This window comes from Macrosteles quadrilineatus, unplaced genomic scaffold (assembly GCF_028750875.1).
Source record: "Macrosteles quadrilineatus isolate MER2022 unplaced genomic scaffold, UCM_ALF_1.0 Scaffold_9__3_contigs__length_116548681, whole genome shotgun sequence".
NCBI classification, from domain to species: Eukaryota; Metazoa; Arthropoda; class Insecta; order Hemiptera; family Cicadellidae; genus Macrosteles; species Macrosteles quadrilineatus.
Genome location: NW_026542602.1, coordinates 111,868,629 through 111,890,084, shown reverse-complemented (window position 1 = coordinate 111,890,084; position 21,456 = coordinate 111,868,629). Strand labels below are relative to the sequence as shown.

The window sequence follows — 21,456 nt, the reverse complement described above, 5'->3', positions numbered from 1 at the left end:
CAAAGCTACACAGATCATCTCACACCATTCTACACACATCCTTCACTCATATTTGGGTTAAAATATGTACCTAGGTGGCATACACATCTCAGTAATGATAATTGTCTAAAAAGCATATTTCCCTTAGTCCACGAAGATTTCTCGTGATCTTGTTCACCAAGTGTACCAAGCACCTATACACGTAGACGGTCGAGTGGTAATAGTGCCTCATGATCAATCTTTGGTCTCCAGCACGATCAAAGTAAAATTCAGTTACTTGTTCATGGTTAAAAACTGGACCCAATTGTCTCTGATAAATGGTCCTTGCTAAAGAAACCGCGGATTGAAGTCAGTCACAAAAGCTACCAATGTCATCTCATCCCGTTTTACACTCCCTCCCCATTCATTTTAGTACGCCCGGTTGTGTCCCCATCTTAACTGGTAATAATAGTTTTAGTAATAGTAATGCCACCAACTATGTGAGCTGTGGTTAACAGTTTTAATGTCCAATTCATTTAAGCCCATTAAGACATCTCGTGTTCTTGTTTACCAAGTGTTGAATAAGAGAAAAGGAGCCGAGTGCTGTTCGGAAGAACACCTCTTTTATCATGTCTTGTGCAATTGCCAATTTGTTATTGACCATAAAAATGGAAAATGGACTCTCCATAACTACGAAATAAGGATCTGTTGATCTTATTCATGCACATTGTAATTCTTGGGGTGTTTTGCTTTGCTGGTTCAAGACCTTTTTTGCACCACTAGCTTGCTCATCTGACATAATCAAGCAGTAAAATTGCATTACTGTCTTAAGATAACTGTACAGATCAGCAGTCTATGGTGGTTTGCAAATTACATTTTGGACCCATGTCAGTCCAATGTTCGTAAAATTTGCACCGAAAGGATGAATTCCCTCAAATAACCTTAGAAGGGTACCCTGGACACCCAAAGATAAGGTCATCTATTCTTCGGGTACAAATTAACAATCCTAACTGATTTAAATCACAACATTCCAATTGCTCCTAGATAACTCCTGTGCACACTTGCCAAGACAAAAACAAACTCCCTTTCAGTTGCTATCTGATCAGCGCAAAATATCACTTTAGAGAAAAACAACTCTTGTACGTTATGACGCGTATAAAATCAGCATTCCTGTGATCTCTGGAGCCGATCCAACATCAACATGTCGCACAACAGGCTCATTATGTCGCTCTAATCTCTGTCGCATGTTGTAGGTGCTGTTCCTGGCCGCTTGCTTATTTCCGCGATTCTCAGAAGTGTACTCGACCAGCCAATCACAGACTAGGACGCCACGTCACCCTGGCAACAACAATACAGAACTCAATCTTGATTGGTGAGTATGCAAGCTCCACCCACTCCTGGATGTACTTCTCATGCTTGTTTCCTGGATCGTATTTTAAATTCATGTTTACTAATAAGACTATTAAGACTACTTTTGCATGAAGAATAGTTTGTTCTGCCATTGACATTTCGATACTGAAGTAGACATTCCATCTATTTGTACCAGATGTAACCAATTATTTGATTCAATTAAAATATACTTGAATTTATCCACAGACAAGGAAGGCCTATGGCCTACATTGATGTTGATTTTTCTATATAGGTATTTATATATATATATAGGTTATCTTATCTTCTATTTCTTATATTCTTATATTCTATATAGGTACCTATTACACGATACTTTAACCAGACCAAACTGAAAGAACAACTAAGTATATTCTATGTCACATCAATTATCTAAGTAACAAAAAATTAGAGAGAAAATATAATTTTGACAGTAACGCAGCTGGTCCATGGGGAATTGTAGTCATTGAAGGCTACTTCAATACAATTAGTCAATGATGAATGTATAAAACCATAGGCCTATAAAACTTACCTCTCCCCTCAAAAACTGTACCATCAAAACCACTGTTAGGTTATATGATTAATACTATTAATTATCGGATGAATAACGATATATAATATAACTTGTATACTCTATCTATACAAGTGAAAAAATAATAATCGAATGTGTGCCGGAAGAATTATGAAGTACTGTACAAACTAAAGTGGGGTTTATACGGGCAATGTTTTGGTTGATTTGTTACCTATCTAATTTAAACAATCTTATATATTTAAACACTTTTGCAAAACTTATAAAGGCTAGCCTGAACATACTACTGGACCGAATTACACGCGAATTGTACCAAAAGAAAGGTTATCTGTCCTATGTGCAGAGAATATTTAATGTGAATTGGGTCAAAAATGTAAATTCAACTTTTCTTGTGAAGATTTAACACAGTGCTAATTCTGTGTATTAGTAGACAAGCATATTTATTGAAAACCCTTTTTCTCAGCTCCTGTGCATCGCAGGAAAAATCTACGCATACTTTTAGAAAGATATTAAAAACAAATTAACATGGGCCTTATGGGCTGTCAAGCTGTCATGATGGGGACGAAATAACAACAAAATATAAACAGAAAATCAAAACAAATGAAAAGAATAGAGAAGTCTGTACAAATTTGTGGTCGAGTTTTCGACCACTGGACGAACTCTAGTAATTATAAATCTGTTACATCTGCTCCTCTGGTTCTTTAACATCTACAGAGTTAGGCAAAAGTCTGGAACCCCTGTAAATATGTGCCGAGTTTGGTTATCCTACTGCAATACGTTAAAAAGTTAACTGGGGGGTTCCAGACTTTTGCCTAACCTGTAGATGTAAATTTTGCCATATATGGTTAACAATTGGAGTACCCGATATAACTACCATTATTTATATCGATAGTAGTACATGACTGATCGACTTTACAACCGAATGACCATCTCTAGTTCCAGTTCCCGCCTTGGCTGAATGCTAAATCGCATCGTAAACCAAGCGACAGAGCTATCTAACTCAGCTGTTACGACATTGGTCTAATGCTCCCCCCTCTTTCGCCCAAGATAAGTAGTTTTCTTGTAACATTCCAGATTGTAAATGTATTTAAATAAATAACACCTTACGTAAGACACTCGGATAGAAGAGGAGGAAGGCAACTTGGGATTCGCTATTTTATTACTTTTCTTTCCATCCGTACATTTACGACTATTTCTTGAAATAAAAACAGGAAACATTTAAAAAGAAATTATGGCGAGTGAAAAGAGACGGGAGTAGAAGTATTGCGTTGAATAAGTCGTTATTAGACGCCCTGTCTGAAAAATTACTTCGTTCTTTCACTGCTCTCTGGCAAGAATTTTGCCATTATTTTTTAATTCAGGTTGAAGTTACGACGTTTCAATTAGGTTTTGAGACTTGCAACATTATTTTAGTTGGTTTCAATTTGCGTCCCCGTCTTAATGGTTGATAATTGGTAAAAACATGTTTACAGTACTAAAACTAAACTAATTATAGTGTTGGCATATACAAATTGAGCTTGAACACAGATAGTTTTTCGAAATGATTAAACATACCAAAAGTCCTGACTCCTAGGTGGTGAGCCAGGGGGTGGTGGGAAAGGGGGGGGGGTTTAAAGGTACGCATTTTGGGTTTTTCGATTATATCTCGAAAACTATCAACTTTTTGTATACTATACTAAATTATAAAATTGAAGAAGATTACATTTCCTATAAGAGAAGTATATAATGTGTTTATTTTGGTTAAATAATTTACGAGTTATTACTAATTTCATAAATATCTTATTAAAAGGTGAGTGACCGTAGCGAACGAACTTCAACCAGGACGTGATTGAGCCATGCGAACGAGCTCACATAGCATTTGACATAAAACCACATTTGAACAGGACGACGTCTGTCGGGCCAGCTAGTTCTTAATAATAAACACCAAAACACGACATTTTTGTTACCTCGACCTCGCCTTAATTTTGGACCAATTTTTATGACTTAAGTGTCAAATTACTGGAAATTTTGTCAGGATTTCCAGAATATCGATTATATTTTCTTTGGGCGGATAGGATTCGCCCCATTTCGCATACTAATTTACATGTATTTCTTATGGAAGGAGTATTTTAATAAGATATCAATTAAATAAGTAATAACTCGTAATCTGTTTAAGCAAAATAAACACATTATATACTTTTTATGTAGAAAATTTAATCTTCTTCAATTTTATATTTTAGTATAGTATACAAAAAGTTTATAGTTTTCGAGATATAATCAAAACCCCCAAAATGCGTACCTTCCCCCCCTTTCCCCCCACCATCCCCCCTGGCTCACCACCTAGGAGTCAGGACTCTGGACTTTTGGTATGTTAACACCCTAAGCCCCCTGAATTAGTCTCTGAAGGAATCGTTTAGTTACCTGCTCACGCACTCTACACCCACTTTTGGATCATTCATTGACTGGACTACTATCCATCCACACATAATTGATACACATGTTGTTAGGTCAAGATTTCTTTGCGTTATTACGCACGCAAGTTGAGATAAAAATACTTAATTTGGTGTTTTCTCACTCCTCCTTCCGGAAACAGCCATTTTTAGATGTATTATAATTTCTTTGCCTATTAAAATATGATTTTTGTTTCAACCTTTGACTGTTTAATGATATTACGTTGATCGCTCTTATATGGTTCGGAGTAGTTTGTTTCATTGAAGCATAGATATCTATGATTGAAGTATAGAGATTTAGATTACGGACTAATTTGGCGCCTGCATTTTACAAACCGCAACGACAAGAAGGAAAGGTCCCTGCCGACACGTAATTTGTATCTTCAGTCTGCAGGCACTCACAATCTAAATACAGTACAATGATAAAACCAGTTATAAACCATTGCTTCAGCAAGTAGACTTTCGAGTGCGTTTTCACACCATAATGTTAAACATTTGATATTAGTTCATGAACACTTGATTTAATATGTATTCATTTTACAAATATTTCATCCAGCTTAAATACGTGCTTAAAATACTTTGTTGACCTTGTGTGTTGTCTTAATCTAATGATACTAATAGCACCACAGGGGGAAAATGTATTGCGGCCTAAAATATATTTGTCACTACTTTTTTTGCTCCAAAGACACAAAACATGTTACCATTTACAGGACAGTATCCTATATCAGAGCCCTTTCATTTAATTTTTATTAATGATCCAACAGATTTGTTGGACAAACAGATGAATGCACCTAGATCCCAGATTTTACATCACAGCTCTAAATCCTCCTTGTCGTGGATTACCTGGGTCTTCGCTTGTGCCAAGTCATAATCAAATCTGTCAGGCGTTAATGAAGAAATATAAAGTAACTAAATCCGTCAAATTTTGATGTGGATAACTTGGGAATACTGTAAACCAACTTGAAAAAATTCTGTGTTTTTGAGAGGACGGTGGAGGCAAGCAGCAGGAGCAGGTGGTTGTCATATAGAGAGGCCCAGGTGGTGTTGTTGAGGAAGGAGGGAGGAAAGACATTGTTAACATTGCTTGTATTGTGACAGGTCACAGGAAGGAGAAGAGCTGATGTCAGTGGAGGCAGGCAGCAGGTGGTTATCATATAAAGAGGCCCAGGTGGTGTTGTTGAGGAGGGAGGGAGGAAAGACATTGTTAACATTCCTTGTATCATGACAGGTCACAGGAAGGAGAAGAGGAGGGAGGCAGAGGTGGTTATCATATAGAGAGCCCCAGGTGGTGTTGAGGAGGGAGGGAGGAAAGATATTATTGTTAACATTCGTTGTATTGTGGCTGGTCCACAGGAAGGAGAATAGCTGATGTCAGTGGAGGCAGGCAGCAGACGGTTATCATATAGAGAGGCCCAGGTGGTGTTGAGGAGGGAGGGAGGAAAGATATTATTTTTAACATTCCTTGTATTGTGACCAGTGACGTAGCCAGAATTTCAAAATAGGGGGGGTCGACCGACCGGGCCCAGGTAGAAGAAGGGGGGGGGGTCCGGGAAAAATTTGAAAATATAGGCCCTAAAACGGTATTTTTTAGCTCTCCTGGCATTGAAAATAATCAAACCCAACGTCAATCCAGTATTATTATATAATTTTACGTTTAATTTAACAAAAAAATATTATATTTTGGATCGGAAGGGGGGGGTCCGGACCCCCAGGACCCCCCCCTGGCTACGTCACTGTTGTGACAGGTCACAGGAAGGAGAAGAGCTGATGACAGTGGAGGCAGACAGCAGGTGGTTGTCATATAGAGAGGCCCAGGTGGTGTTGTTGAGGAGGGAGGGAGGAAAGACATTGTTAACATTCCTTGTATTGTGACAGGTCACAGGAAGGAGAAGAGCTGATGTCAGTGGAGGCAGGCAGCAGGTGGTTATCATATAGAGAGGCCCAGGTGGTGTTGTTGAGGAGGGAGGGAGGAAAGACATTGTTAACATTCGTTGTATTGTGACAGGTCACAGGAAGGAGAAGAGCTGATGTCGGTGGAGGCAGGCAGCAGGTGGTTGTCACATAAAGAGGCCCAGGTGGTGTTGAGGAGGGAGGGAGGAAAGATATTATTGTTAACATTCGTTGTATTGTGACAGGTCACAGGAAGGAGAAGAGCTGATGTCGGTGGAGGCAGGCAGCAGGTGGTTGTCACATAAAGAGGCTCAGGTGGTGCTGAGGAGGGAGGGAGGAGAGAAGGGTCTTCCAGTAGACTGTTGTCCCTCTACACTGGAGATGGTGGAGCCTCAAGGAGGAATTAACCAAGATGGTAGGTAGATTTATTAATCCATATATCTTCCAAACATAAATCACAGTAAACTGTTCAAATGACAATGTAAGTAACATTTGGTGAGCCAGTGGAGCCTCCCTAACAACTGCCCCTGGGCCTTAGACACGAAAAGAAACTAACACAAATTCTGGCGCTTGGGCTACACTACATATGGGACTCAAAAAGGAAACTGCCAGGAACAATTTCAATAATGTACGTTTGCGAGCTGCCGTACATTTTCCGACAGACCACTACATACAGCCAGAAAGTTCCTCCCTAGTTCTTTTCTGTTTCCTTTCCTGCCTAGTGTCGCTCAAGGGACTGTATGCGGCAGGCAGCGAAAATGTCAATTGAATGCTCTTTTGAGGATTCAACAGATTCTGCAAGTGTTGTTTTGTGTCCTGTCTAGTGTAGCAGTTTCAATTTGATTACACAGAAAGGATTGCTCAAAAACTTTCCTCTCCATTTCCTTTCCTTGTCTTGTCCACATCCTTTCCCGTGTAGTGTAGCCCAAGCTTAAACAACTAGTCCATCTATATCAAGGAAGTATTTTGTTACCATTACATCACTATGCTTACAGAGACACGTTGCTGCATATTTAACCTGATACAGTGAAGGATTAGTGTGAAATTGTGAAAGTGTGTACAGTTTTTTACTGAATAAAATCATTGACTATTGGATAATTGTCAAAGATAAAATCAGTTCTTTCTTTAGCACGTCATCTTTTTGAATAAGCCCAATGATCAAGAGCACACAAGTCCAGTTTTAAACAAACCAGAAGTGACTGGCTTTTACAGGATTGAAACAGCAACCTACTAATTATCACTCAGCTTAACTATATCCACTATAGTTCGGCCACTTAGAAAGCGACCTGCACGCTAATGCTAAACCAATGCTAGAGGAGGTCGCTTTCTAAGCGGCCGAACTATAGTCTATGCAGCTATACTTATACAAGCATGTCATACAAGCATGGGCTTAAAAAAGTTCATTGTTGGTGATGGTGTTTTTATGTTGCTCAAAGAATTATAATGGATATTTTCATCACTGACTAAAGTTGGGACCACAAAATTTTGCAGTTGGTGGCAGCCAATAAAAATACAAAGTGTGACGTTGCCACATCGCCCATTGACAACACTAATTAAAATATACAAAGCAATATTTTTAAATCAGCTGGTATTATTAGATTTGGCAACACCGGACCGTTCTCATTGGTTCATTCAAAACCATATGGTAAATAGGCTCCTCCCTGAACTGCAAACTTATGTGGTCCCGACTGTAGTAAAACACCTGAGTGTCACAATGTTGCTGATCTGGAATCTGACTCACTCTGAATAGAAGTGGGGTCACCTGGCAATGCTCTGTTTTTAACTGATCTTGTCATGTTCTATGTTGTTTCACTCTTAAAGAAGTCAAATTCCAAACCCTAAAACCTTTTACAAATCAGTGATGACCAATGTCAAGAACAAACCTTTGAACAACATACATGATATATTTATTGTGAATTTAGACTTATTCCTAAACAAAGTGCACCCACACTACATTATCTTCTCTATTACAGGCTTGTTGGTAGAACTCTTTTCCGAAGCAGAAAACAGGCAAAGGTTTTACGAGCTCTCCTGTCGAGCCGGTGTAGAGGGCAAACCATGCCGCTTTATGGATCGCAGACTACACAACCAGTCCCGATGTGTACAGAAGTACTCGTACACGTACGCTATCGTGAGAGAACCATCACCTTCTACCCACACCAACCACAGATTACACCACTTTCCCTCCTTCCCTTCCGGAGGATCCAACTGGATGCTGGACTACATCCGGGTCCGAAGTGGATGTAGCTGCGAAGTGTCTCCTCGGGTCAAAAGAAGACGGGCGAAAAACAAACGAGGGAAGAACAAACGAACTGAGATTAGTGAGGAAGAATGAGTGCAGGACTTGTGTAAGCCTGTCTCTTGTGAGCTTTAATTCTAACTCTAATGAACTTTTCTTTTGTGAGGATAACGATGTGAAAGTGGTCAGTTCTTCATCTTCTAAAAGTGCTTACTTCTTGGAATTTGTGGAACATCACAGATTTACTATTCATCTTATGCTGAAAATGTACAGCTAAGAACCTTTTTTGTGACAATTTTTTATTGGTTTCATTTAACTACAACTGATACAATTGCTTCCAATTGGTATTTATTGGTATGAATTTCAATGCCAAAAGAATAGCATAATAAAAATGTATGAATTCATAGGGACTTTGCATCTAGGATCAAGTATTTTTATAAAAAAATTGTAGCTTTTAGTTAAATTTTGTGGTTGAGACTAACCACAGAAATAAGAATATATACCGAAAAATGGCAGAGAAAATGACAATGTTCGTCAAAATGACCTCCATTGTATAAGCTGATCTAAGAAGCAGCAATTAATGATATTTACTCTTTTGGCTAGTTTCTTTGATTTTTAAAATTCTCAATATAGTGTCACAGACATAAATGACTTACTTTTTTCAGTTTTTTTGTAATTTCCATCGATCAGTTGACTAGTTTGATAACAAAATGTTCAAAAGTCAACAACAAAACAATACTTTGGTTGTAAAACTTTAGTTTCATTCTATCGAGTATTTTCTACATGTTTCTAGTGTGAACAACTTTTTGTTGGTAAAATAAATTTTTTTAATGTTAGTCACAAAGTGTATTGTGGTAATTAAGTGTTGAAGACTGTGAACATAGAATGATGAATATGTTTAGCAAAGTATATCTAGTCTGAAAAAAGGAAAGATTAAATTACTAAACATCCCCCAGGTCTAAGCCAGGCAGGAAAACAAATTATTTTAATCATATTTTAAATTGTATAGAACCTCATTAATCTGCCTAGTTTTGCTAACAAGAAAAACAAACAAAGCGTTCAAGTAAATGCTTGTGTTTTTTTAGTTTCAGTTTTTTATTCTACTACATAAATACATATTTATAGTATATTTACGCTTATTTATTTAGATTTATAAACATAAGTGCCATTTGTAAATTTCACTACATTATTAAAATAAAATATATATTATACAAAGACATTTTAATCAGTCATTTAGTGAACTCAACGTAGTTTTTTAAATAAATTTTATATGCAAATAAAAATGTCTGCTTTCTATTACTTCATAAATATTTCAAATTATTCAAATCACATCTACCTCAGAAATCTATTGTTTTTACAAAGATTTTGTTAAGATAGAGTTATAAACTGAGGGATTATCTTTACTTACAACAATACCCTAAAATTTAAATTTGTAACCATTGAAGTTAATATACAACAAGGTATCACCGTTTGCCTGCTTAAAGGTGTTTAATTTATGTTAGACAACAGTTTAGCTGATTTTGTAGTGACAAAACACTATCAGTATTACAAGGTGTTTCGCTGTATTTTTTTATGTGCCATCATCTATTTGTGGAAAAACTATTGTAATCACAATATCAAAAATAACAATTTTTAATATTTTATCAATTGTTAATAGAATGTTTAGTATGTAAAATATTTTTTATAATATTTCAATGTATGATTGTTTACTGATATTAGTTGCAGTCCTCTTCTGTTACCAAGTATTTTATGTATATATTAGATTATCCACTATTTTTTGGCAGAAAGTCAAATGAAAGCCAAATGTAAATAAAATACTTTGTAAATCTACAGAGTGTTTCAAATTGGTCAAGTTACCTTAAGCCCTTTGAGTTCCTGGATTATTCATTGTCTTTATTACACTTACTTTCATTGTAAACTCTTTCATATTAAACATAGAAAACAAAAGTTTTATAAAAGTAGACACATTTTTTCCCCTAGGACGCTAGAATTGAGCCTGGTGTTTTCCACATTACTTCAGGCTAGGCCTAGGGGTTGCGGCATTATCACTTAGACAAAATCTCTTGGTGATTTGGCGGGATTTGAACCCAGGGCCTCAGGGACACAAGTCCCGCGCTTTAACAGACCAGCTCGCTACCCCTTCAGTTGGTAGACACATACGAAGTACAGTACAAGGATGAGTAAAAGTAAAAAGTGCTTAAAAAGAATTTTCCTACCCCAAAAACTTTCACCAGGCCATTAGCTGATTATTTTAGTTGGGCCTCTCACACCAAATCTACCACAGAATCCAACCCCTCAATCTATTGTGTTGTATCCTCCCTGGCTTGGAAAACAACCTCTTTTGGCTAGCTCAGCCACTGGTCTGACTACTACTACTAACTTGTGATCTACCACTATAAACACTGGTCGCCCAAAGCCCAGGTGAAATAGACCGAAAAACATAAAACTAACTTTAATTATTATAATGCTATTTCAAATTACAAAGATTTTTATCAATTCCAACTGCATATTTTACTGAAAATTACTGAATTTATTTATTTATATAAAATTGTATCTAGATACTTATGAGTAGTTAATAGTCATGTAGTATTATATTCTACCAAACAAAATCCAAACAATAAAGACAAAACAAATAAATAACTTAAATGTTATAAAATAAGCAAAAAGAGGTTTTTGAGTTAAAAACTTCTTCAAATCGATCAGTTTAAGATTTATTTTGTTATAAATATACTAGGTATAAAATATATAAGGAAAAAGAAAACTATACAAATATTATACAGCTAAATATTACTCTTAAAGGCATTGAGCTAGAGGCTGCCTAATTAGTCATCTATGACAATACAATCATCGGAACTAGGGGAAACAGGAGTGACGAGTTTATGAACAGATGATGTCAAAGTAATAGGAGTAATTCTCTTTTTCACTTTTTCTTCCACCTTCTTCTCCTGCTTAGGACTTTCAGTTTCATCACTCTTCGCTGATTTAGTGACAAAGTTCATCATGGAAGTCGTTGCACTTTGCTTGGGCGATTCCTTAGGCCCAATTGTGATGAGGTGAGCTCGTTTTTTGACCACAGGACTAGCAGTTGCAAGTTTGACTGTTGGAGTTTTCACAGTCTTGTTTGGAGTTTTCAAGTTCTCTGCCGGAGTTGAAGGAGTTTTGGGGGGTTCCTTGGGTGGCTCCTTGCTGCTAGCAGGTGATTCCCTGCCAAAAAAAACAGTATGTATGAACATTTTGTTCCGCAAACAACTGCATGAATCAAATTTAAAACAACTTAACTAATCTAATGAAACAACTAAAACAAAAAATTACATTTGAATTATTTTATTGTTTATATGTGAAGTGCAGATGTAAAAATAAAGAAAAAGACTACTTAGGGTTTGATTTCTTTGTTTGATGTTCATTGTCGGTGATGTAGTGCAGTAGAAATAATCGAAAATATAGCTTAAGGTGGAACTAATTGCAACACAAATGATTTTTGCTGTGAATGGTAGGTAGTATGCTTCTAATCAACATACTAAAAATATACATCCGTACTGTGGCGCAAAATACGTTTTTTGGCTGCCATCTTGAAAAAAAGTGTCAAAATTTTAATATTTGTAAAAATGACTTTTTGGGTATCAAATTATAGGAAATTTAATGCTGAAAAATTTTATAATAGTGGTTATAAGCACTATTTAGAAATACGAACGTAGTACAAAATACCCCCGCCGCACCAAACCTGCAGACTAAACAAATTTCCATTTGTCTTAATTGATTCCGTATAGAAATGTGCGCTGAAGAGACATTGTTCGTGGCAGCTATCGTGGTGATCTTGGAAGTCAGAGAGAGAGACAGACGGGAGCGAAGATTTTAGCAAGTTTTAGGTTTGACCGCTTCTTGCTTCGATAAATAAGTACAGTGTAGCAGATTTATTACGGGACCTTAATGATGATGAATACGCTGACAATCCATAATTAAAACGCTAAAAGAGGCGACGGTAACTTCAAAAACGTTTTACGTATGATCACAACGCCTATTGTCCACGGAACAGTTCAATTAAGTTTATAATATCATCCCGATCTTGGGCACTGTCATATTTTCTGTTTCCAGTCCATTGTAAACAAAGATCGCTGAGCAAAACCGTTCGCACCCAGGAGGCTACAACTGTGAACTGTGTGCACTAAATGCTACATATAGCAGATGCTAGACGAAAAATATATGTATATCATTTAGGGATGGACGAGATTGAATTTTTAGTTCGAGACGAGACGAGACGAGATTTTTTATTTCTCATAAAATTTCGAGACGAGATCGAGACGGGATTTCCCTTCTCATACACAACGGGAAATGCACGTTCGGAATTTTTACCTGATTTTGTAACATTGTTAGATGACTGTTTAAATACAAAAATAATGATAATAGGCAAGGATATTTACTATCTTTTATTAAAAAACATCAGCATAACATTTTTTTATTAATCACACCTAAATTATTAAAAATGCCTACGATTAGGAAACATAGTGATATCAGTTAAAAGAGTTCAACTTATCCTAAAATAAAATAAATCATAAAATAAAATATTAATTTTTATAAAATAGTTACTTGTTTTGACTTTTTTATAGTAATAAAACATTCCTCACACTGTTAACAACTTAACAAAACTTCTCAAATGTTATTAAAATAATTAAAGTAATATTTACATTTTTGAAGAATTAATTAAATAAGAACGCCTTCGCAAAGGAAACGCAACTACAACACGCTCCTGTATTGCGGGTATTGCATTGACTTTCTGCAGGCGTTTTTAATTTTTTTTTTTTTTTTTTTTTTTTTTTTTTATTCTCGTCTCGATAAAAATCTCGGCCAAAAAGAAATCTCGTCTCGTGTAACGAGATTTAAAATTTCCCGAAAATTTCCCGAAATTTCGAGACTTGACCATCCCTAATATCATTGCTACATATGGCAAGGTTAGATATAGCACGTATTTCTTTTGATATTTACCGACTCCCGATGGATAGCACAATTTTAGCTATATACTTTACTTAATACTTTAATACTTTTTTATGAAATGGCGACCATACATAGTAGGTATTTTAAGCCAAGTATGAATGGGGATGAGTGGCGCGATCTTGTAGTCTTGTTAGTGACTAAGGCTGACATACCCTTAGACACAGATGTTAATTAATAGCCCATACAGCTAATGGCAACTAAGGGACCTACAGTTTATAGTGGAATCCGAACCACATTTTTCGCCTTGGTATATACGAATTGGTCTAATTACCATTACCATTACCATTACCAACTGGCGATCGTTGACCAGATGTCTGGATTGATCTTGTCAGATAAAATTTACTTTTAAGAATTAATAAACTAATATTTACAATATTTACACTCCATGGCGGCCGGATTCATACTCAAAAGTCCATTGCAGTAGTAAAGCATTCCTCAATGGAATAAAAACACTTCCTACTCAGCCATTGTTTTAGTTCGACTTTAAAAGGTTCAAGAAGGAGTTCTTTAATGTGAATTATCAGGATAGTACTGCGGATAGTCGTAGTACTCACTCGTGCGGACGTTAATCCACACCAGGGAGTATCGCATCCACAGTGCATGCCTATAAATATCCACAATTTATATATATAGCAGGATCTGCTACATATAGCAGTGTTATATAGCACTTTTGTAAAGTTACTTTTTCTACTTCAAGCAAATGTTGTTATACAACATTGCTAGCTGTTACACAAATCTGCTATGTAGCAGGTTTAGCTACATATGTAGTGTAAACCCGGCTTAAGGCCAAAATTATGAAAATCGGTCTCGTAGAAGAGCTAACCCGACTCGGAAAAGAAAAACCAATTATTTTTATAGATGACAATAATTGATTTACCAGTATGCATAATCTAATCATACGAAAAATGAGTTAATAATTTAACAGCTTAATGTTATATTGTTATTTAATTGAATTTTCTTTGTTTAAATATTGTTGTTAACAATTTGCATTTGTGTTTAAAGTGTGTTTCTTATGTTAAGTGTGTGATTCTAATGTTCTATTTTTGTTATAAGGGTTTCATAACGTTATTTCACAACATTTAGGACAGGGAACTTTTTGTATATCAACTCGCTGGAACTTTTTACTTGGGTTAATAGTAGTATGGTAAGTTAATGTAGTAGTATAACCATTTCTTATTCCATAAGGTATTGGTAATTATTTATCAATCACTCTTATAGGGTAATGTCAAAAATAATACATCGCTTATAAAATCTATGTAAAAATTTAGTTTTTTTTTATTGTTGTCACTAACTACAACAACTTTTTTTACAATAAACACATATTAATAAATTGAACATTAATTTGGCATTTATGTTGAAGTTGAAACTAGTTGTTGGAATAATAAGTTGTTAATTTGTAATCTTGCTTACAAACCTATTGTTCACCTATTTACAAGTTGACAAAGACAGAAAAAGCTTATATCATTTTAATTAACTGTGAGGGTATAATTCTGACTACTCTATACATCAATAAATATGGTTTAACTTATTGTCAGAGGAAAAAAGCTCTCACACGAAAACATCACAATGTCATCAGTGCCAAAAGAGCTATGTTTTACCTCGGAAATTAAAAATTGATTTAAGTTTTAACTGGTTATAATGGACCAACTGGTATTCTCCTTGCAAAGAATTTGCCTTTGTCAGACCTTGAATTAATTAGTGATAAGATACAAATTTTTTTGCCATTTTTATCCCACCATATTACTCAACTAATATTACGAACAAATACAAATTAAAACCATCCCAAACAAATCCCGGTAGGCTACTTTACTAACCAGACTGAATTTTCCAGAGGAAACTCTGCAGGAATACAAACAAATCATTAGCGTTAACTCGAGATGAAGTTTTAATAAAATTCTATCAGCGACTAGTTGCCGCAGCGAGCAAGACGAGTTTGCAACAATAACCCTCGTTAGAACGATGAATATTCAAGAGTACCTGAGCAGTTTGAGTCGCTCGTCTGTCGTCAACACTTTGGTGAACTTGGTTATGTTGGCGGAAGGACTGGGCATGGAGGGGGTAGGTGTGGGGGGAGAGGGAAGTGCCAGATCTACCAGTCCATAGGCAGCTCTCACCTCCTCATTGACAAACCTGTAAACAGTCAATAAACTATTTGCATATCGTAAACCCTCAAAGGACCAGGCCGAGGATAACCTAAAAGGTCAATTAAAGGGGCAATTATGTGAAATACTGTAGGAATTAATGTTATATTGATGTGAATGAAGAGTTTGTTCAATAATACTTGGTTGTTCAAGTAATGATAAAAGACTGCAAGAAGTTATTGTTATTCTTACATGAAAATAAACCCTTCCAAATGGAAAACTTTTGTAAAATGAAAAAAATTTCATTTAATATCTGACGTATATTTTATAGGTACATTCTCACTTTAAATAATCAGAATAAAAAACCTCTTAGTCCATAAATAATACTGTTTACTCCAGAAAAAGGTGCAGATAAATTCTTCACATCTGGAAGTATCTAAAAAAAAGATGGATATATCTGCAAACAGGTGTTCACAAATATAACAACAGGTTGTAGTTGAGGAATAAAAAGTGACTAGCCTACATTATTTATTTTATAGTACTGTATTTCAAATAGAACATTATAGTACATTTGAACAATATTTTTTATAAAAAGATTTACGGATAAAAAGTATATACTTGTTCAGCGTAGGTCACGGCACTTCTGTAGAGCACAGGAAAGTAGCCCACAGCAGAGCAATCCAGATGGTTATTGGAAAATAGGAATACTTTATTAGAAAGTAATTACGAATTTGAATTTTAACCCAAAATCAGTTGCCCTATCATTTAGTTCAACCAATTAATAAGCAATAGGCTAAACACAGTGGATGTATAACTTTGTTACAGCATAAGACATTATTAGTCAAAGCTAAGATCAGCGTTTTCTTTAAGCATGACCATTGTATATACCATGTACCACATTTGTGTTAAGAACAGTACAAAACAATTTTTTTAAGTATTTTTCTACTGTGATGTTTAATTTCTACGCCAGAAGCATATTGTATTTGTATTATAAGTGTATATCTATACTTATTTAATACGCAAGCAAGATTTTTGTGACAATTACTCCTCCGAAACTACTGAACCGATTGACATGTTTTTGGTGTCATTGGAAAGAGCGTAACGTTATATGGAAATTATTGTGCAGGAAACTTTCTTTTTTAGGAAATAATTGAGTAAGGCCTGGGGGCCGCCCTTTAAAGTTTCGTATTTCTCCATAAGATTAACATGGGAAACAAATATTGTTATGAAACTCCAGCTGTTGTCAGAAATGCTTTTCTACTATTTAATTTAATTTGTTTACAAGGATAGTTGTTTCTTGGTGCCATGTGATCAATGAATTATAGTTTTGCATATATTTTAAATGATATACACTATATAAAATGATAGTACTGTAATACAGTACATTAAGAGATCTTAATTTAAATAATCACTAAGCAGAATTGAAAATTTGCCTATATGTTTCCTAATAAGTGTGTTGTAACTGTTTCTCATAGTATATTATAGTATCTTAAAGTAAAACCGAATTATTGTTTTCTGTATTTTCACCCCGTAGCGAAGCACGGGCAGGGCAACTAGTATGTATATTAAAAGCATATAAGTCAAGTGGTTGGATTAAAAAAGTTATATTAATACGACATCAAAACACAAGAGTTTGTAATTTAATTTTAGGAGACGATGAGTGTTGACTGTTGACTGAATGAAAATTTGTTGCTGACTAAGATCAGCTGGTTCTATATCCTGGACCATTTATTAAAAGCCTAATGATCAAGGAGAGCTAGGTATGGTTTTGAACTATCATAAAACTTATGACACTTGCTTAGGATCAAACCGGCAACCTCCTGGTTACAGGGTGAGCACTTTACGGGGATGCGGAATACTATCCCCCGGAAAACTACCCCCCCAGGTGAAACGTGACGTCACAAAATCTGCCAACTAACCAATATGGAAGCCGTGTCCGCGACTGGAATACTACCCCCCCTAGACAAATAATGCTATTTAATTTTAATTTTAATTCGAGTAATTACATTGGATAATAGAAAAGTCATGTGGTGAATATAAAACAGAATTTCGAAATGTTACAGCAAGTTTGGTTGGTTAGGTTAGGTTAGATTAGAACTGTTTGACAACTAAATTTGAGTGTCCGTGACTGGAAAACTACCCCCCCGGTCTCTGACGTCAATATGACGTAGGGACCTGTTTGGGGGGGTAGTTTTCCGGGGGGCAGTCTTCCGGCGACCCCACTTTACCCGCTCAGCTACACAGCTATAACCAACAGGCTAAAATAGCTATTTCAAGGCAAATAATATGTTAGTATAGCTTGACGTGGACATCCTGAACCAGCTACAGGTAAACTGCAGTAGGATGAGAATATAATATTTACCAGCAGGGGGTGCCTGTGCCAGGAGGTTTCTCCCACACAGCCAGCTCTCTTATTCTCTTGACCAGGCAGTTCTTGGACGGCAGAGGCTCAATTTTATCCTTCTCCCACTCTTCCATCAATTCCAGCAGCAGCTTCGACAGCTTCTTGCGACTTCCATGTATTTTTCTGATGATGTTTGGAATTACTGTTTTAAACAAAGAACAAGCGATAAAATAATTCACTTTTGGAACTAGTCCTTTTAAATGTTTACGAACAAGTATCCACAATACTATTTTAGCTGTGCAGCATTTAAAGGCTATTTTAGTTATAGTTCTTAAAAGTCACAAATTTACTAGTTACTCAAGGCCTTTGAAAGCAAAAAATAGTGTTCAATTTTAATTGTTTGCATAAAAATGTGCGTACCTTCAGCCATAATAACTTTTGTAAAATGCCCAGATTTAGAATTTTTGCCATCTCGCATGTTCAAAGCAAATAAGGTTTATGTACACCAAATATAAATTCAGTTTCCTTATCTCTATACATCCTATCATCACAATCTTTTCACAAATCACAAACAAATAGTATAATCAGTAACACATACATGACTCGTTGACAAGTTTCTTCTTTACACCACTCTTTGGTTCAGTGTTTTCTGCCACCCTTGAGACAGACGTAGAGGGGGAGGAGGGGACGGAGGGAGCCACTGTGATAGGGAGAGATCCTTCCCAAACTGCTCTTCTTGCTAGGAATAATGCCGCTATGTTGCTATCTGTAATTAGAACACACACAGATGAGTCTGGATCCATCAAACATATATTAGACAAACCACTAGCATTCAAAGTCAAAACATTCTTTATTCATTGCTTTGTACATAGTGTTATTACATTGAATGCATCATTTCTAAAAACTAATCCTTATAACTACCTAAGATAATTTCTGTTAATAGTCGTACAACAATGTTAAAAACACCATCATTTCTGTTATCTTAAATGTTAAATTTTAGGCCATTCGTTATTTTAAAACTCATCTATCTAGTGAGTATAATGCTCTCTCAACTAGGTTTTTTTTATTATTTTCCTTTAAATTTTGAAAACTCTTGATTTGTGTCTATTATGGGAAAATTTTTTTATTTAGATCCACACAACTATAAAAAAACGTTGAATATCACAAACAGTAACAGTATAACTGTTTGTGATATTCAATGTTTTTTTTGGGGCAAATTTTGGTTTTCTAGCTTGGTTTCTACGAGGCAGCAAAGCAAGCTAATAACATAATTTAATATTTTATGTGCTTCTGGATGTCTAGGCTCTTTCACAGACATGGTACAGACAACATAAACAAAATGTACAAAACTAGAGATTGAATTTATTAGGGCTATTGTAAATTTCTTCCCTAGCAATATTCTGAGAGTAATCACCATTTGAAGGGACGGTTTCAGAGTTGCAGAACCAAATACAACCAATGAGTCGAGGTTTCAGTTTCTCTTGCTTTTGTTTTCGTTCCGTTTCAAATTCCAATTGAAGCACTTTCAACTTCGCCTTCATAGATTCTGGAGACTGCACACAGAATATTTTATGAATGGGTATATTCCTTATCAGTAGTTATTCAATTAGTCTAAATTAACATAGTTTTTTATTTGGTTACTAAAATCGATGCTTTTTGGGGTTTACAATGCATTTACAGTAGTTGACTAAAGATCTTTAATTCAATCAAGAAAGAAAAAGAATCCAAGAAATAAAAAAAACCATGAAAGCCACAGCTTGAGAGAATTAAGCATTTCTGGAAATCAATTAGAGCTATGGGCTTAGTTGTGATGTGTGAGAGCCTTTAGTTTCAAACTGAGCCAAGCCAAGCCCACGAGCCCAAGAGATCAAATGCAAAGTCAGAAAACTGAGCTCAAGCTGAGCATAATCCCCATTGCAGAATGCGTCTGCAACATTCCCACAAAGATCTAGACAGTAAAGTTTCCATCATTGCAGACCACAGGTGAAGTTCATTATTATGTCCAAAGTGGCAGAAGACGATGTTGATGTTACCGTGACCACGGGTGAAGTTCATGATTATGCCGTGATCGCAAAAGACGTAGATGATTTTTCCATGGACGTAGGATTTGTCCACAATCCCGGAGATATTATGGTAATGTCTACACAACAGATGTTAAAATGTTACCGCAATCCCGGGAGACAGTAATGATGTCTTCACGACCAAGATTAACTATACTGATATTACCGAGGTAGCATTGTGACATTGTGATGAATCCATATTACTACTAAATGTAATAGTACGTCTAAATATATTAAAATATTTAAGTATATTGAAAAGAAAATTGTTGACAAATTAATTTACTAGGCCTGCATGGCAATATATAAAATGTCTAATATAAAGAGTAGTGGCTCTATCGAAAAACTCTGGCTCGCACACCTATGGTCTATAGTATGATGAATGACGTAAATCTAAGACTTACATTATCATCTAGTTCATCTTCATCCCCTTCACCGTCACTCAGATAACCATGAGGCACGAACATATCATTGTCCTCCTCATACTGGTCATCTTGTTCCTCCTCTTCATCAGAGCCTCGTAGACTCTCACCTTCCTCAGGCTCCTCCCACTCATCATCAGAATCCACCTCATACTCCAGTATTGTCTGTGACATAAACACACATTAGAGTAACTAACACACTATAACTTGCAACATATCATTGTCCTCTAGGGGTGTGCGAGTATTCGAACATCGAGCTTTTTCGAGCCGAATAGCGTCCTATTCGGCTCGGCTCGTGATTTTCAAAAAGTTCGAAATGTTCGAGCCGAATACTTATTGAACTAGCAAATAAAAATTAAATTAATAAATAAGGAACTAACTTTCATTTAAATTTACTCTCCGTTTCATAATTCTGTCTTGATAAGCAAGAACCTCAGCTCAGTCAAGACGCAATGATTATCGATCGTAATTTTGAGGAAACTACCACCTATCGCGTTGTCTTTCCAACACAACTATTCGTATCGTAATATACAACGCAGTGCGAGTGCGTGATTGGCTAAGTCGCTATGACGACACACGGTTGCCACGGCAACCTACATTGCGCACTGAGCACTGCGCCTTGTGTGGGAGGGGAGATTATACCAACAAACTATTTCAGGAATTCTATTTTGGGACGGATGAAAGATAAGGAAGAAACAAAGGTGGTCACGTGTGCAAATGTAGTGGGCGACACAATAAGGCTGTAAACGTAAACGAGTATCGTCGTGTCGTTGTTCCTTGTTTGTTTACTTTTTAAGATTCCTTATCAAACGCCCCTATCTGCTATCTCTCTTTCTCTCTCTCTCTCTCTAACAATGTACTGATTAAACAAGATTGTGGTTGACGACTTTTCTACTTATAAGTTTCCCTGCGGTTATTTTAGTTCAATCAATCCCATAACCTTTCTAATGTTTATCAAAATAATTAATTAATATGTTTTATATTTTATTTCCTTTAAACCAACCCCTATTTACCATCTGTATTTTATAGAATAAAATGTTTGTTTATAAAGTTTGACTGGCCACACAATTTTGTACCTATTTTATTTTGTATAAAAGTAACAGTTACTTTGAGGATTATATATATATCAATA

General features: G+C 35.9%; 2 protein-coding genes and 1 long non-coding RNA gene across 5 annotated transcripts in view; 2 read left to right on the top strand and 1 right to left on the bottom strand.

Annotated features, from left to right (window-relative positions):
- LOC129004211 (uncharacterized) overlaps positions 1 to 6,392 on the top strand; it is a 119,813-nt gene extending 113,421 nt beyond the window's left edge. The window contains exons 5-6 of one of the 2 annotated variants that reach the window (XR_008491682.1): positions 1,212 to 1,330; positions 6,308 to 6,392. This is a non-coding gene — a long non-coding RNA (uncharacterized LOC129004211). Of the gene's footprint in view, positions 1 to 1,211; positions 1,331 to 5,400; positions 5,476 to 6,307 lie in introns of those variants that run through there. The other variant, XR_008491683.1, reaches the window with a different exon arrangement.
- Positions 6,393 to 6,429: 37 nt separating this feature from the next.
- LOC129003736 (uncharacterized) lies at positions 6,430 to 10,241 on the top strand (the record flags this gene model as incomplete). The annotated part of the gene is made up of 2 exons (XM_054432032.1): positions 6,430 to 6,607; positions 8,166 to 10,241. Coding segments are annotated over 2 exons (540 nt in total), but the record flags the coding sequence as incomplete, so codon positions are not given.
- Positions 10,242 to 11,161: 920 nt separating this feature from the next.
- The window catches only part of LOC129003195 (chromatin assembly factor 1 subunit A-B-like), a 28,640-nt gene continuing 18,345 nt past the window's right edge, over positions 11,162 to 21,456 (bottom strand). For both annotated transcript variants that reach the window (XM_054431476.1, XM_054431477.1), the window contains exons 9-14: positions 20,307 to 20,489; positions 19,260 to 19,398; positions 18,444 to 18,611; positions 17,864 to 18,047; positions 15,398 to 15,550; positions 11,162 to 11,635 (exon numbers count right to left, since the gene is read on the bottom strand). In XM_054431476.1, the coding sequence (XP_054287451.1) occupies positions 11,254 to 11,635; positions 15,398 to 15,550; positions 17,864 to 18,047; positions 18,444 to 18,611; positions 19,260 to 19,398; positions 20,307 to 20,489 (1,209 nt within the window). In that variant the 3' untranslated portion in view covers positions 11,162 to 11,253. The remainder of the gene's footprint in view (positions 11,636 to 15,397; positions 15,551 to 17,863; positions 18,048 to 18,443; positions 18,612 to 19,259; positions 19,399 to 20,306; positions 20,490 to 21,456) is intronic.